Source organism: Sorex araneus, chromosome 7 (assembly GCF_027595985.1).
Source record: "Sorex araneus isolate mSorAra2 chromosome 7, mSorAra2.pri, whole genome shotgun sequence".
NCBI lineage: Eukaryota > Metazoa > Chordata > Mammalia > Eulipotyphla > Soricidae > Sorex > Sorex araneus.
In genome coordinates, this window is record NC_073308.1 from 46,477,936 (window position 1) to 46,490,920 (window position 12,985).

Consider the following 12,985-nt stretch of genomic DNA (forward strand, 5'->3'; position numbering starts at 1 on the left):
TGTTGTCACTTATTCCTCATGGTTAAATTTTCTGTTTAGGTAACTATCAAGTACCAAATCAGAAAAGCACAAAACTGATTGCTGCCAAGACAGATAAGGGGCATTTTTGGAGTTGTTTACACCAAGAGAGGGGGGACTCTGCCATTAATAGCATAACTCCCCAAAAGATAATTTCTTAAGTAACCACAAAACACATGTTTCAATCAGCCTAACATATTTATAGATGGTCCCAGTCACTGTGCTGCCTGCATGGGAAGCATCTGTAAAACACTATCACAGTCCCCAAGGAGCTTACCATGCATGTAATGAAACACAAAAGCACAACACATAACCAGAAAATAATGCTCTGTAGTAATATATAATTGAGAACTGAAATTGTGTCTGTTATATACTCTAGGAGGTCAAAGGGCAGAAATAAGCCTAAACTGAAAGAGTAACATGTATTTACTTCCTTCATTCAGGCAACCTCCTCTCCCTCTGTGATGCTCCAGGATTACCCCCAATTCCGTGCTCAAGGGTTAATCCTACCAATGCTCAGGGAATCATGTGGTGTCAGGTCACAAATCCGGACTCCTGCATACAGAGAATATTTTCTAGCCCACTGAGCTATCACTTTGGCCCCAATGACAAGTATTTTCATCAAGAAAATGAGATTTGAGATGTGCCTTGAAACTTTTTTTATACAACTTGGGGTTCCTGAACTTATTTTCTGACATTGAAAAGTTTTAATTGGCATAAAGTAGACCAGTAAGTTAAAGAACATTTCCAGTGGTATATTTTGGCAAGTTTAGCCACTGATTATCTTAGAGCTTGCTTTTAAAATCTCAGCTAAATACGTTCAGAAATCAAGGGACAATTTTTAAGAACTTGCCTTTCATGTCATCAGGGAGCCTGAAGATCCTCAACCTGCTAGGCGAGTAAATGTCCCTTCATCTCAAAAACCACAGACACTTGCTCTTTCCAACTCACCTTATTGATTACATTGAAGCTATTGCTTTTATTATATAAAATGTATGCCAAGTGGGATAGTTATGGGATGGCCAAGGTCAGTGTTTTATTAGCAAATACTTTTGATGCTGCTCTTGGTTTGCCATGGCCATTTTCTTCTACCAAACTCTACCCTCCAGGAACCTCGTGAATTACCTGCATCCCTCAGAAGTCAAGAGCAGGTCAGCCCCATAAACAGCCTAAGTACCCATGTACTCCTTGAGAGCTTCTATTACTTTGACAACATATATTGTGAGCATGCAATTTAAAATAAAATATTCTAAAAACTTTTTAAGAATTCATGTAATTCTGTTGCAAAGCACAGAGAAACTTGCTTTCCAAGAACATCTACATCTTTTTATTCTCTAATACTGTCAGGGTAAGGGCTTCATGCCCACAGTGAGTCTTCTGCATTTGGGCCTCTTTTCTATCTCACTGAAGTCTGAAATATTCTTTACCAAAGCTTCCTTGGGCAGCACCTGCTTTTATTTCTCTTCCTTGATTCCTACAAACAACTCAAAACACTTTCCTATGTGAATTAGTTAAGACCCATATCCCCCTGATTCTTGTTCCAAATTGAGACACCAAAAGTCAGGAGTATGGGCCACTGAAGTTTATGCCATCAAATTGAAAAAAGATTGAATTAACCCACAGAATGCCTTCCCCACACTTCAGATCCTCAGAGTTTGTTTTTTTAATTTTTTTTCTTCCTGGCTCCAAACAGATAATTATTATTTCTTAACTTGGACTATCTGACTTATTTTATCACCAGATAATGGACTCACCTGTTGGTCAGAGAGGCTAAGAGTCAAGAGATTTTCATTAGGCACTTTAAAATCACTGCTCGGTAGCACAGAAACCTTCAAATGGTGGATGAGATCACAGAGCAGCTGGACTAGCTCTTGAACTAAAAGATTTGAACTGAAGAAACCTGCAGGCAGCTGGAGCTGTATTAAATTTTTACCATTTGGAGTTCATTTAAACTCTCACTTCCCTCAACGGGTGTGAGAGAAACATTCAACATTTTTTATTTAAGGAAAATAGATGGTGGTGCCATTAAAAAGTTTTATATAAGAGCTGGGGGTTTAAAAAAAAATCATAAGGGGTTGTTGGATGGATCTTGGCCCTGCTCCAAGACATGAGTAGCCCTGCCCTTTGCTCTTGTATCGTTTAGTCAAACAGACTAATGGCTAATGTCCACCTGGTGAACTAGATGTCTTTGTCATCAATGTTAATTTCCTCATAATTCCCAAGCAGTTGTTGCATCCGGCATGTGGCACTCACAGACTGTAGGCCTCTCACGTCCTCAACTACCGCAACTATGTCAGACTGTCAAGCCCAGGCTCAATCGCTTCCCTCATTCCCATAGAGGAGATCAATGAGGTTTTTATTTCTCTTTCCCACCATGACATGTTTTTCTCTCTTTCTTGGAGTTCTGACTGACCTCCCAGATGTATCCACCCAAACCAGTGCCAACTCTTTTCTTCAGCCACTCCGTACCTTTCTCAAGGTACCCATCTAGCACCAGGCCTATCTCAGGGGGCTGTGCAGATCCCTATAAACAAAAAGAAATCAACTAAGTGCTGATTTCTTTCCCAGTTTGAACCCTGAGATGGCTTATATTTCACTGAAAACTGATGTACCCATCTATATACCCTTGACATATTGGCTTCAGGCAAACACGGCAAGACTCTATATGAACCTTCGTCCCCTCCCTAGCATAACTCCAAAAATTAAAAATGATTATTTTGGTAAATTCCATCTAAAACATTTAAGGAAGGCAGGTAGAACCGTCAGAAACCACTCAGAAAATCTCAGAAAATGGTGTTCAGCCACTATTTTAATTGTAAAGTTTTAAAAGGTGGTTTATTTAAATGATTGTAGAAGTTGGAGAGATAGTACCAAAGATAACGTGCTTAGCTTGCACGTGGCTACAAACCCGAATGTGTTTTGAATCCTTGGCACCATATATGGTCCCCTCAACTCTACCAAAGATGACTTCAGAGCACAGAGCCAGGAATAGTCCCTGAGCATCATTAAGATGTAGCCTTAAGATGTAGCCCAGCCCTTCCTCCCCCCAAAAAAATTATCCGAGGCTTAGAGATGTGGGAAGGTGCCTACAGTAAATTCTTTAATCATCTGTCAGACAAGTCAGTGTGGCCACATTCTAGAAAACACTCCAGCCCTGTACTGCAATCATATCTGTTTTGAACAGAACCCTGATGAGACAGAGAGGAAAGACCTAGGTCTCCTCTTAGAGAACCTTGAAAACTGTTGAGAATAGCATCTATACGTGTTATTCTCATGTAGCTCCCACCTCACCCAAACTTGACCACACTTCTGAGTCCTAGCAGGACCACAAAGAGACAAATGGTACCGGGCTGGACCCTGTGCTCTCAGGCTGGTCACATCCAGAAGCAGAGCTTAAGTATGCAAATCCCTCTTCTCTTATTTTGCCCATATCCCCACTCGAATGTCAGATCCCAAGGGTGGGGAATTTTATGTTTTGCTTGCTAATGTACCTCTAGTATCTAGGAGAGAGTTTGGCTCGCAAGATTTCCTGAATAATGTTAGTTGGGTGAGTGAATAAATGAATGAGTGTATGTCTATTTTCATTGTGACTTGGAGTCGACCCAGCCAGCTTATCTATGATAGTGATTTGGCAACAATAGCCCTAATTGTTGTCAACTTCTACTGTGTTTTAGAATTGGAATGTGGGAAATGACAACACGCCTGGCTCCTCCTTTTCTTGGCTTGATTATCTTCTGCATTTTACATCGCCTGCTCTCCACCCACAAGGCAGAGGAATAAAGAATGGGCTTCATTATGTCTTAACAGGCTTGTCAGCTTAAACTAGACATACATTTCTCTTCCTTTCCTTCACTGAGCTGTTAATGTGGATGTTTTACCTATTTGTTTCATTTCAAAAAGGGCAGAAAAGATTTTCTGCATGCATGGTCCATGAATTTAGATACTTTGGGGGCACTAGAAATCCTATTTTCTTTTCATTCCTTCCTTTCTTTTTCCACTTTTTATTGCTCTGAAAAATTTATTTAGTAACAAACTACTGAGCTTTACAGTGTGGCCTGAATTGTGCTGGGCATTAGGAAGAAGACAAAAATGAATAAAAGGAATTGGAGAAATAGTACATCACTTGCCTTGTTCACGGTCAACAGGGTGTGATCCCTGACACCCCAGATGGTCCCCCATGCACCACCAGGAGTAATTCCTGAGTACATAGTCAGGAGTATTCCCTAAGCATCACCAGGTGTGGTCCCCAAATAAAAAATAAATAAGTAAATAAATAAATAAATAAATAAATAAAACATTGATTATTCCCCAGCAACACAGTCAATTGGGGAGATAAATAATAATTGCAAGGCAGTGTGATCAATGGCATAAAAGAGGCTTTGAAAAATGGTACATAGGCACCAAAGAAGAAACCAGCACTGCCAAGAAGAGTAAGTACTGAGTTCTGTCGTGAACATGTTCTTGTTAATCTTCTCAGAGAAGATGCCCAGGCAGGAAGAAGAGCTGTATGTCCACAGTACCTCCAAAGAGTGACCTTTGAGAATATGGATCCAGAGGTCATCTAGGAACAGAGACGTGGTAACTAGGAGAGTGGTAACAAGCCTGTGGAGACAGTGTCTCATCATAATGGCTAACTTCTACTGAGGGTGCCACCAGAGTTAGGTGAGTCTCATTCAGGGTCGATGGAACTCTGAATGTTTCAGGAAGTCCAGGAGCTCTTGATATTTTGGTTGAATGTAGCATTTTCTTGGGACTAAAACTGTCATTTTATTTATTATTGTTGTTATTATTATTATTATTATTATTATTATTATTATTATTATTATTATTATTATTGGGTTTGGGACCACACCTGGTGATTTTCAGGAACTACTTCTGGCTTTGCACTCAGGAATAACTCTGGTGGTGCTCAGGAGACCATATGGGATACAAGGGATTGAACTTGGGTCAGCCGCATGCAAGGCAAATGCCTTACCTACTATCACTCCTAGTCCTAAAACAGTCATTTAAAAAGAATTCTCAAAGGGGTCTGAGCAGTTAAGCACATACTGTTTTGATAACCATTTCTGTATGTCCATTATATGTAGGACTAAATATAAATTAACAAGAAATTTGAGTTAGACTAAAAACAAAAGTTTGATATTATAGTTTTGTCTTCATACAGTTGATTTTAGCGGAAAAGTTCTGATTTGCCATTATTTTTAAAAGAGTGGAAAAAGAAAAGAGAAAATAATTTAGTTGGATTCATAATTTGGTTACAAATATTTAATATTTTATTCTATTCATATAGCATTCCTAAAAGTAATACCTTGAATAAAATCTCTATTTTGATCAGATAACAAAAGTAGAGAATTGAAGCAGCTGTCTACTTGGTTTAAAATTATTACATTTGGAGCTGGAGGGATAGCACAGAGGGCAGGGCATTTGCTTTGCACATGGCTGACCCGGGTTCAATTCCCAGATCCCATATGGTCCCCTGAGCACTGCCAGGAGTAATTCCTGAGTGCAAAGCCAGGAGTAAACCCTGTGCATTGCTGCATGTGGCCCAAAAAGAAAAAAAAGAATACGAAAATTATTACATTCGTCATTAAATGAGATATGCATTTCAGAAGTTCCTAAAGTACCACCCTTTCAGTTCTTTCTCCCTACCACTATGATTATCTGCTACCTTTGGCTTAGTATCATATTTTGAAGTTGATACAAGCTTCTCACTTAACATTATACCACATAAGCTTTTCTCAGTAATTGACTTCTTCATGTAAGAGAGCTTTCCTTGAAGTCTATATTTTTAAATAGAATTAGTACAATATCAGTTGTATTATGCAATACTATGTCCATTCTGTTGTAAATAAATAGAAACTATATGAAAAGCAAAATTATAACTAAAAATGAGAAAAATATTTAAAAATCATGTATATCATAGAGCCTAGTATCTAGACATATAAAGAACACTTACAATTCAGCAGTTAAAAACAAATAACCCAGGGCTAGAGAAATAGTGCAGCAGGTAAGGCAGTTGCCTTGCATACAGTTGACCTGGGTTCAAACTCTGAAAGTAGTATATGGTTCCCTGAGCACTACCAGGAGCGATCCTTGAATTAAAGGACTATGAGTAAGCTCTGAGCACCACTAGGTGTGGCCGCCAAACCAATAAATCAATAAATACATTCAATAATGGTTAAATGAACATTTTGCCAAATAAACTGTATGCTCTATGAGTACATGAAAAGATACTCTGAGTCAGAGATAGCTCATAGGGTGCTTGGTTTGTATTCAAGAAAACTAGGTTCAATCTCTGGCATCTCAAAGAGTCCCCCAACACCATAAGAAGTGATCCCTTAACACAGCTGTATGTGACCCAAAGACAAAAAGAAAACAAAAAGAAAAGATATTCAACATCATTAGTCATTAGGGAGAAACAAATCAGAACCATTATGAGAAAGCACTTGACACACAGTATGGGTAGATTTTTAAAAAAGAAACAAAACAACAAAAAACAAAACAGAATGTAACAAGTGTTGGCAAGGATGTGGAAAAATTGGAAACTTCATATGTTAATGATGGGAATGTAAAATGGTGCGGCCACTGTGGAAAACAGCTTGGCAGCTGCTCAAAAAGCTAAAGATAGAGTTACCATATGACCCAGAAATTCTACTCTTAGGTATATACCCAAGAGAACTGAAAACATATGTTCATGAAAAAATAACTTATACAGAAATGTTCATAGCAGCACTCTTTATAATAATCAAAATAAGTAAAAGCAACCCAAACGTACATCAACTTGCTTATAGGTAAATAAAATGTGTATATTTTTATAATGGAATATTATTTGGTCATAAAAAGTAGTTAAGCACTGATAAATGCTATAAAGTAGAGAACCTGGAAAACCTAATGTTAAATACAAGGAGCCAGAAACAAAAGCCACAATTTGTCTGATTACTTTTATGTGAATAACTAGAATCAAAAACTCATTGAGACAGAAAGTGTATTGGTGGTTGCAAGTGGCTAAAAAAGAAATAAATTGGGAAGTATGGGATTTCTCTCTGGGGTTATAGGGTGTTCTTGAATTATATAATGGTGAAATCTGAACAACATTGTAATATGTTAAAAGTCTCTGAACTGCACAATTTTAAAAGTTTAAAATGGTAAATGGTTTGTTATGAGTTTTATCTAATAAAAATGCAAAATAATTGCTGAGTGACCTTAGCACTAGTCCCAAAATAAGGCTATCATGAAATCCATAAACTTAAAATAATTTTTCCATAGGCCTTGCAAAATTCAAACACTTTAGAATAGACAGAATGTCCTCTCCCTACTGGAAAATGCCCGAGTTCTCTCTTGAACTCATCTCTCTCACTCCCCTTTACCCCCCTTGTCAAGTTCCTTTAAATAAAATTATTTCACTTCAACATACATACACTGAGATGTCCCCACTATTTGAGGTTACTACATATAGTCTAACCTGCTGAAAACTCGGGCGCATTAGTAAACAAAATATTAGTATGCATTAGCTTAATGAGGAATGTCTGAAATTTGGGATAAATAAAATGACAAGTAATTTTTCTAAAGTCTCTTCAAATTTATTAAAAGTAATCTCAAATTTAAAAGTCGCTGGGACTGATGGTAGAGAAAAAGGAGTATGAGAATCCAAACTGCTAACTTCTGTCCACCTTTGTTTCTTTCAGAAGGAAAAGCTTAGCTTTGGTCATTGAGACAGTTTGAAATTTTTGGGAACTTCATTTCTCTTGGGGTTGAGCATTTGTACTTCTGTTTGGGAAATCAAATACTGTAAAGTTTTGTACACACAATATTTCTGCTTGATACCCAAGAAAACTCTTTCTTTTTTTAAATTCATGCTCACATCACACTGCAGGAGAAAAATCTGTCTGTGGTGGAGGAGGAGGTTAACATCTTAAAAAGCAGGCTGAAAACAGTGCTAAGTAACCAACAACAACAAAAAATGCCCTGGTCTTGGGAATCCTCCCCAATACACACTCCCTGAGTATAACAGGGAATATGAGTGTGTGCACATCGCCTTTATTAACTCTTCCATAGTTTCATTCCCAAATGGCAGAACTTCTCTGAGTGACAAGCACAAACAGCTACAAAATTTTTAAGGTCCAATGCAAAGCAGCGATGAGCAGCGTCCAGTTTAGAAATTATTAAGAATTTCCAAAAAAAGGTCACAGCCAAACATCCATGTCATGACTGCAAGCATTATAAACCCGTGGTCTGGTGGACAAAGCTTGATCACACAGGAAATTCCTGGTCCACCCCTTTATCTGCTCCTTGTGCTGGCAGGGGTGTGGCTGCAATGCCCAGCCCTCCCTTCCTCACCTGAAACTAACAGGAGGCTGATTACGCCCCATCTCTTGCTGTTGCCAGGGCTGGTTTTGTTTGTTTGTTGTTTGTTTGTTTGTTTTTCATCTCAGACAGAGTTGTATTGTTTCATCTGATTTTCTAGAGGAAGGGGAACACTCTGCATTTTGAATGGACATGCATGGCAGGAAAACCATGTGGTGGATTAACTATGGGGTCCCTCAAAGATGAAGGAAGGGGTTTAAGAGGGGTGCACTTCCTCTCATCTCCAACGTGACACACTTTGCCTTGCTCTGTGTTTTTATTAGCTCCTCTCCTCAGTACATCAGTGGCAAGGGTGATGAAACTGGTGGCAGATTTAACTGCCAGGCAGCTGGGTCACTGTCCCGTGGGTCTTGTTGTCATGCTGAGATCTTAAAGTGACCACGGCTGTTTGGGCTGCAGCTTTCCAAAAGGCTCGGAGAGAGACCACTGAATAGTTAATCTGCAGAACGGGGAAGGAAGAGGCTGTTGCTTGCAGAAAGCAGAGAGAAGCTGCTTTGAAAAATCCCAAGGTGGCTGAATATCAAGAACACGGCTCCTGCTGTGGGCAGCTGTGTGTGCGAGGGCAGCCTGGGGGCTTAAAATCAAATCTCCAGCAAGGATTGGTGCCCTTCTCCTGGGACTTTGGCCGGGGAGGCAGAAGACCTAACCACTGCAAAATGAAGAATCCCTTAATACTATGGCATGAGGGGTATCATCCACAGTTATCTTTCGTATTGTTAGCAGCCTCCGTGAATAATGTTTTCAACGAGGGGGAAAGCAGAAAGAGTGCAAAGGAGAACAAAAACAGGATGACTTATTTACCAGGAAAGAAGTGCAGGCCGCCTTACCTGAAATCTTCTCATGTCCCTTGGGTTTCCTGCTGTTTTCAAACAATTCTGATTGCACTTGAGGAAAAATTTTAAAAAGAATCTGTGAAGAGAAAGCAACGTGTTACATTTTTAAGTAAACAGTTTTTAAGAGAGAACGTATCTGCATTATATTAGATGTGATTTGAAAGTGATTGTGTTTCACGTCTGGGGAATTTCAGCCAGGCCTGCCTGAGAAGGAGCACTGACCGTTTGCAATTTGCAAATGTAGATATTTTCAATCCAAGTCCCTGGCCCCCTGTGCAGTCATGGCTGTTGAGAGTCCTGAAATGGTTCCCAAGGTGGTTTGCACACCCACTCGCCGCCTGCCCAAAGTTGCAAGGGAAGGAAGAAAGGAAAGGAGGAAAGGAGGAAAGGAGGAAGGAAGGAAGGAAGGAAGGAAGGAAGGAAGGAAGGAAGGAAGGAAGGAAGGAAGGAAGGAAGGAAGGAAGGAAGGAAGGAAGGAAGGAAGGAAGGAAGGAGAGAGGGAGGGAGGGAGGAAGGAAGGAAGGAAGGAAGGAAGGAAGGAAGGAAGGAAGGAAGGAAGGAAGGAAGGAAGGAAGGAAGGAAGGAAGGAAGGAAGGAGAGAGGGAGGGAGGGAGGGAGGAAGGAAGGAAGGAAGGAAGGAAGGAAGGAAGGAAGGAAGGAAGGAAGGAAGGAAGGAAGGAAGGAAGGAAGGAAGGAAGGAAGGAAGGAAGGAAGGAAGGAAGGAAGGAAGGAAGGGAGGGAGGAAGGACGGACTTCAAAAGCATCTGTGACTCATGCCATGGAAAAATGTCTTGCTGGAGGGTTAAAAACGGCCAGCCTTAGCCCTGCCTTAGCCCTGCCTTAGCCCAGGCTTCCAGATATCCTCATGCATGTGCCTTCCCATGAGCCACATGCCCTCTCACACTCCAAGCCTCCCATGCACACCTTCCTGCACAAAAGGGGCCAGATACTTTTAACCTATGTAGAAAACCAGAACATGGTTTGTTCCCCTCCAAAGACAGTCAGACTTTGCCAGTGTCCACTGGGGGTTTACACCAAGTTCGAATGTCCCTTTCAGATGGTCTCTGCAGTTACGCAGTAAAACAGGCACAGAAAAAGGGGTGGAAGACCTTTCTGGAAGACCTAGTTTTTAAATCAAAATTCTAAATCATTCATTTGTGCAAGTTGAAAAGCAAAGCATTTTTCATCAGACCAGTCCATCAACTAAGAAAAATGGCATCAGTGTCCTTTTCAGCCATTTTCCTATTTAATGTTGGCATTTTGTCTGAAAATACAATAAGTTTTTCATTTATTTCACTTGCAGAGTCCTTTTCCTTAAAAAAAAAAAATCCAGCTTTTGCAGTGTTAAAGTCCCAGGTGAGCTAGGCCTATTTCCCTTTCTGTTACTATGACAACGAAATTTTACCGCAGTCCCAAAGTCCCTTCAGAACTCTCACATCCATGCCTTGAATTAGAACTTTAAAGGAAAAGATATACATTTTTTCCCCAAGATTTGCCAACAAAAATAAGTAGAAATCAACAATGCCTCCAAAAATTCTATTTTAAAGCAGCAGTGCTTCATTGCAATTTCCAGTTTATTAAAAAAATTTTAAACAACCACACAAAAGAAAGAAGGAGCAAGCACTCAATTAATTGTGTTGATCACTTTAAAAAAAAACACTGATGAGAAAATAAATAGTAGAGGTGAAAAGAGGGGAGAAGGGGAATTGCACTCTTCCGAATGTTTTCTGTATTCACGGCTCTGTTACACTAGATTTGCGAAAAATATTTTGCCAAGTGTTCCTGACCCCAACTATCAATAAGGTTGGGTGTGAATTTGGAAATAACAGCTAAATATTTTTTCCATTATTTTATAACATCTGTTGTCCGCCTCCCCCTGTTTTGTTTTGGGTTTTTTTTTTCCATCTTTTCGGGGGTGGGAGGTGAGGAGGCACTTCGGAAGCTATGAAGGTGGCTTTTCATTTAAGCATCTCTGGATGACAAGGGGAATGGGGGAGGGAGGGGGTGGTGAACCCGGTCCATCCACTCGGCTTCAGGCAGTCTTCAAATTTACACCCTGCTTCTGCTTTCTCAAGTGCCCTGCAATGTCTGCCCAGAGCAATTCAAGTGCCTCCTCAAAAAAAGAGCTGCTTTTATTTAAGAAAAGATTGATCTGAATTCCAACATTCTCTGTTGGAAGCGGGACACTTGCTTGCCATCTCAAACCACATAGGATCACAGGCGCACTTGCCCTTGGTTCCTCCTCCCTCAACTTTCTTTCCAAATAATAACCCCCACAGCCCCATCCCGACACCTTCCCCTGTGAACATCCATCTTTTGCCCGATTAAAATCAGATCAACTGCTTTCTTCCTCCCTGATGAATGCTTGGGTTTGGGGAAAGTTAGGTCACAACTGGGATCCTTAGACTGCTCTCCGAGCTGTCTACCTCCCTTCCCACACGCCTCGTAGCCCCAGCATATATCTGGTGAAAACATTAATGTTCATGGGGGGCATTATTATAGGAATGGCGAGGTAGATGGAGATAAATGTTTACATAAAATCATTTCCCTAAAATTGATTTAGGGAAACAGGGGCCTGCTGAAAGGCTTGATTTCATTTTAAATTAGCACCCTTAAGAGTTCTTCAGATGGGAAATATCATTTTGACTCTTGCTGGCTTCAAAGCTGAGTTCATAACCTACACAGCCTCTGCATACCCAGGATAAAACATTCTGTTTACAAAGAGAAAGAAGCAGAAGGTGGGAGAGAGGGAAATCACTGGGGAAGGGGGAGAGAAAAAAATTCTCTTAAATTATATTGTACTTTCTAAAAGAAGACATCGCTACTTCTAAAAGGGCTAACACCAGCGTTGAATATGGGGGGAGGGAGGAGGAGCTTATGTACAGTCCTACAAATTAAACGAATTCTGGAGTTTTCTGGCATTTCCAGTGTTCCTTAATTTTCTTCCTCTCCATTCTATACACTTCTCATGCTTAGGGTCTTGGTACAGAACCCGGTCCTAACCCTACTGTCCATTAACCACCAAGTAACTTGCAGAGAACAAAGCTCCTGGGACTAGATCCCTCCGAAGCCAGAGCCGCCTGGAAAATATCAGCTCTCTTCACTCCAAAATGGGAAATCAAAATGAATGACAAGATTCAGACCAAACGTGCAGATTCTCTTCAGGATGGCTCTTGTTATTTCTCCCCTTTCTCCGAAGTGTTGTTTGCCAAAATGTTGAGGGTATAAATAGTGCAACTAGTTAGTGTAAGACTGCTGATCTCATCCCTGGAGACTGGACACTAAGAACTATTGGTGTATCCTTGTTTATAAGGAGGAACACAGAGGTAAGGTCAGGATGTGATCTTAAGTCATCAGATTTTCGTCTGGTTCTTAGGCCAACTGAGGCAATATAATGTACCGAAAGACATTCCTTCACCCCACAAGTATTTATTAAATGCTGATGCTGTGCAGGTTTTGATCTGCCCCCAACTAACCAAGTTTTCTCATTTCTCTAGGCCTTGATCTCTTCAACCTTTAAGAGAAATATTTCACTGGTTTATCTCTAAAGCTCTTTCCAACATTCTATGATAGCAAAGGAAAAATGTACAGAGTTGAAGACCACCAGAAAAGGCTACATTGCTACACTAAAGGAAAGAAACTTTGAGGTAAAAATGACCACGATTTATTGATGTTCAAATGGAGGGGGCTAAGGGAGGCTGTCCGAGATTCAGGTGGGAAAATCAAGGACAGCTGAGTGGTAGAAAATGGGGCATCCTATCTGATGCTTT

At 40.3% G+C, this 12,985-nt stretch overlaps 1 protein-coding gene across 1 annotated transcript in view; it reads right to left on the bottom strand.

Moving 5' to 3' along the window:
• EBF2 (EBF transcription factor 2) overlaps positions 1–12,985 on the bottom strand; it is a 209,546-nt gene that overhangs the window by 55,919 nt on the left and 140,642 nt on the right. Inside the window, exon 7 of the mRNA XM_004619144.2 lies at positions 9,210–9,291. Coding sequence (XP_004619201.1) covers positions 9,210–9,291 — 82 coding nt within the window. The remainder of the gene's footprint in view (positions 1–9,209; positions 9,292–12,985) is intronic.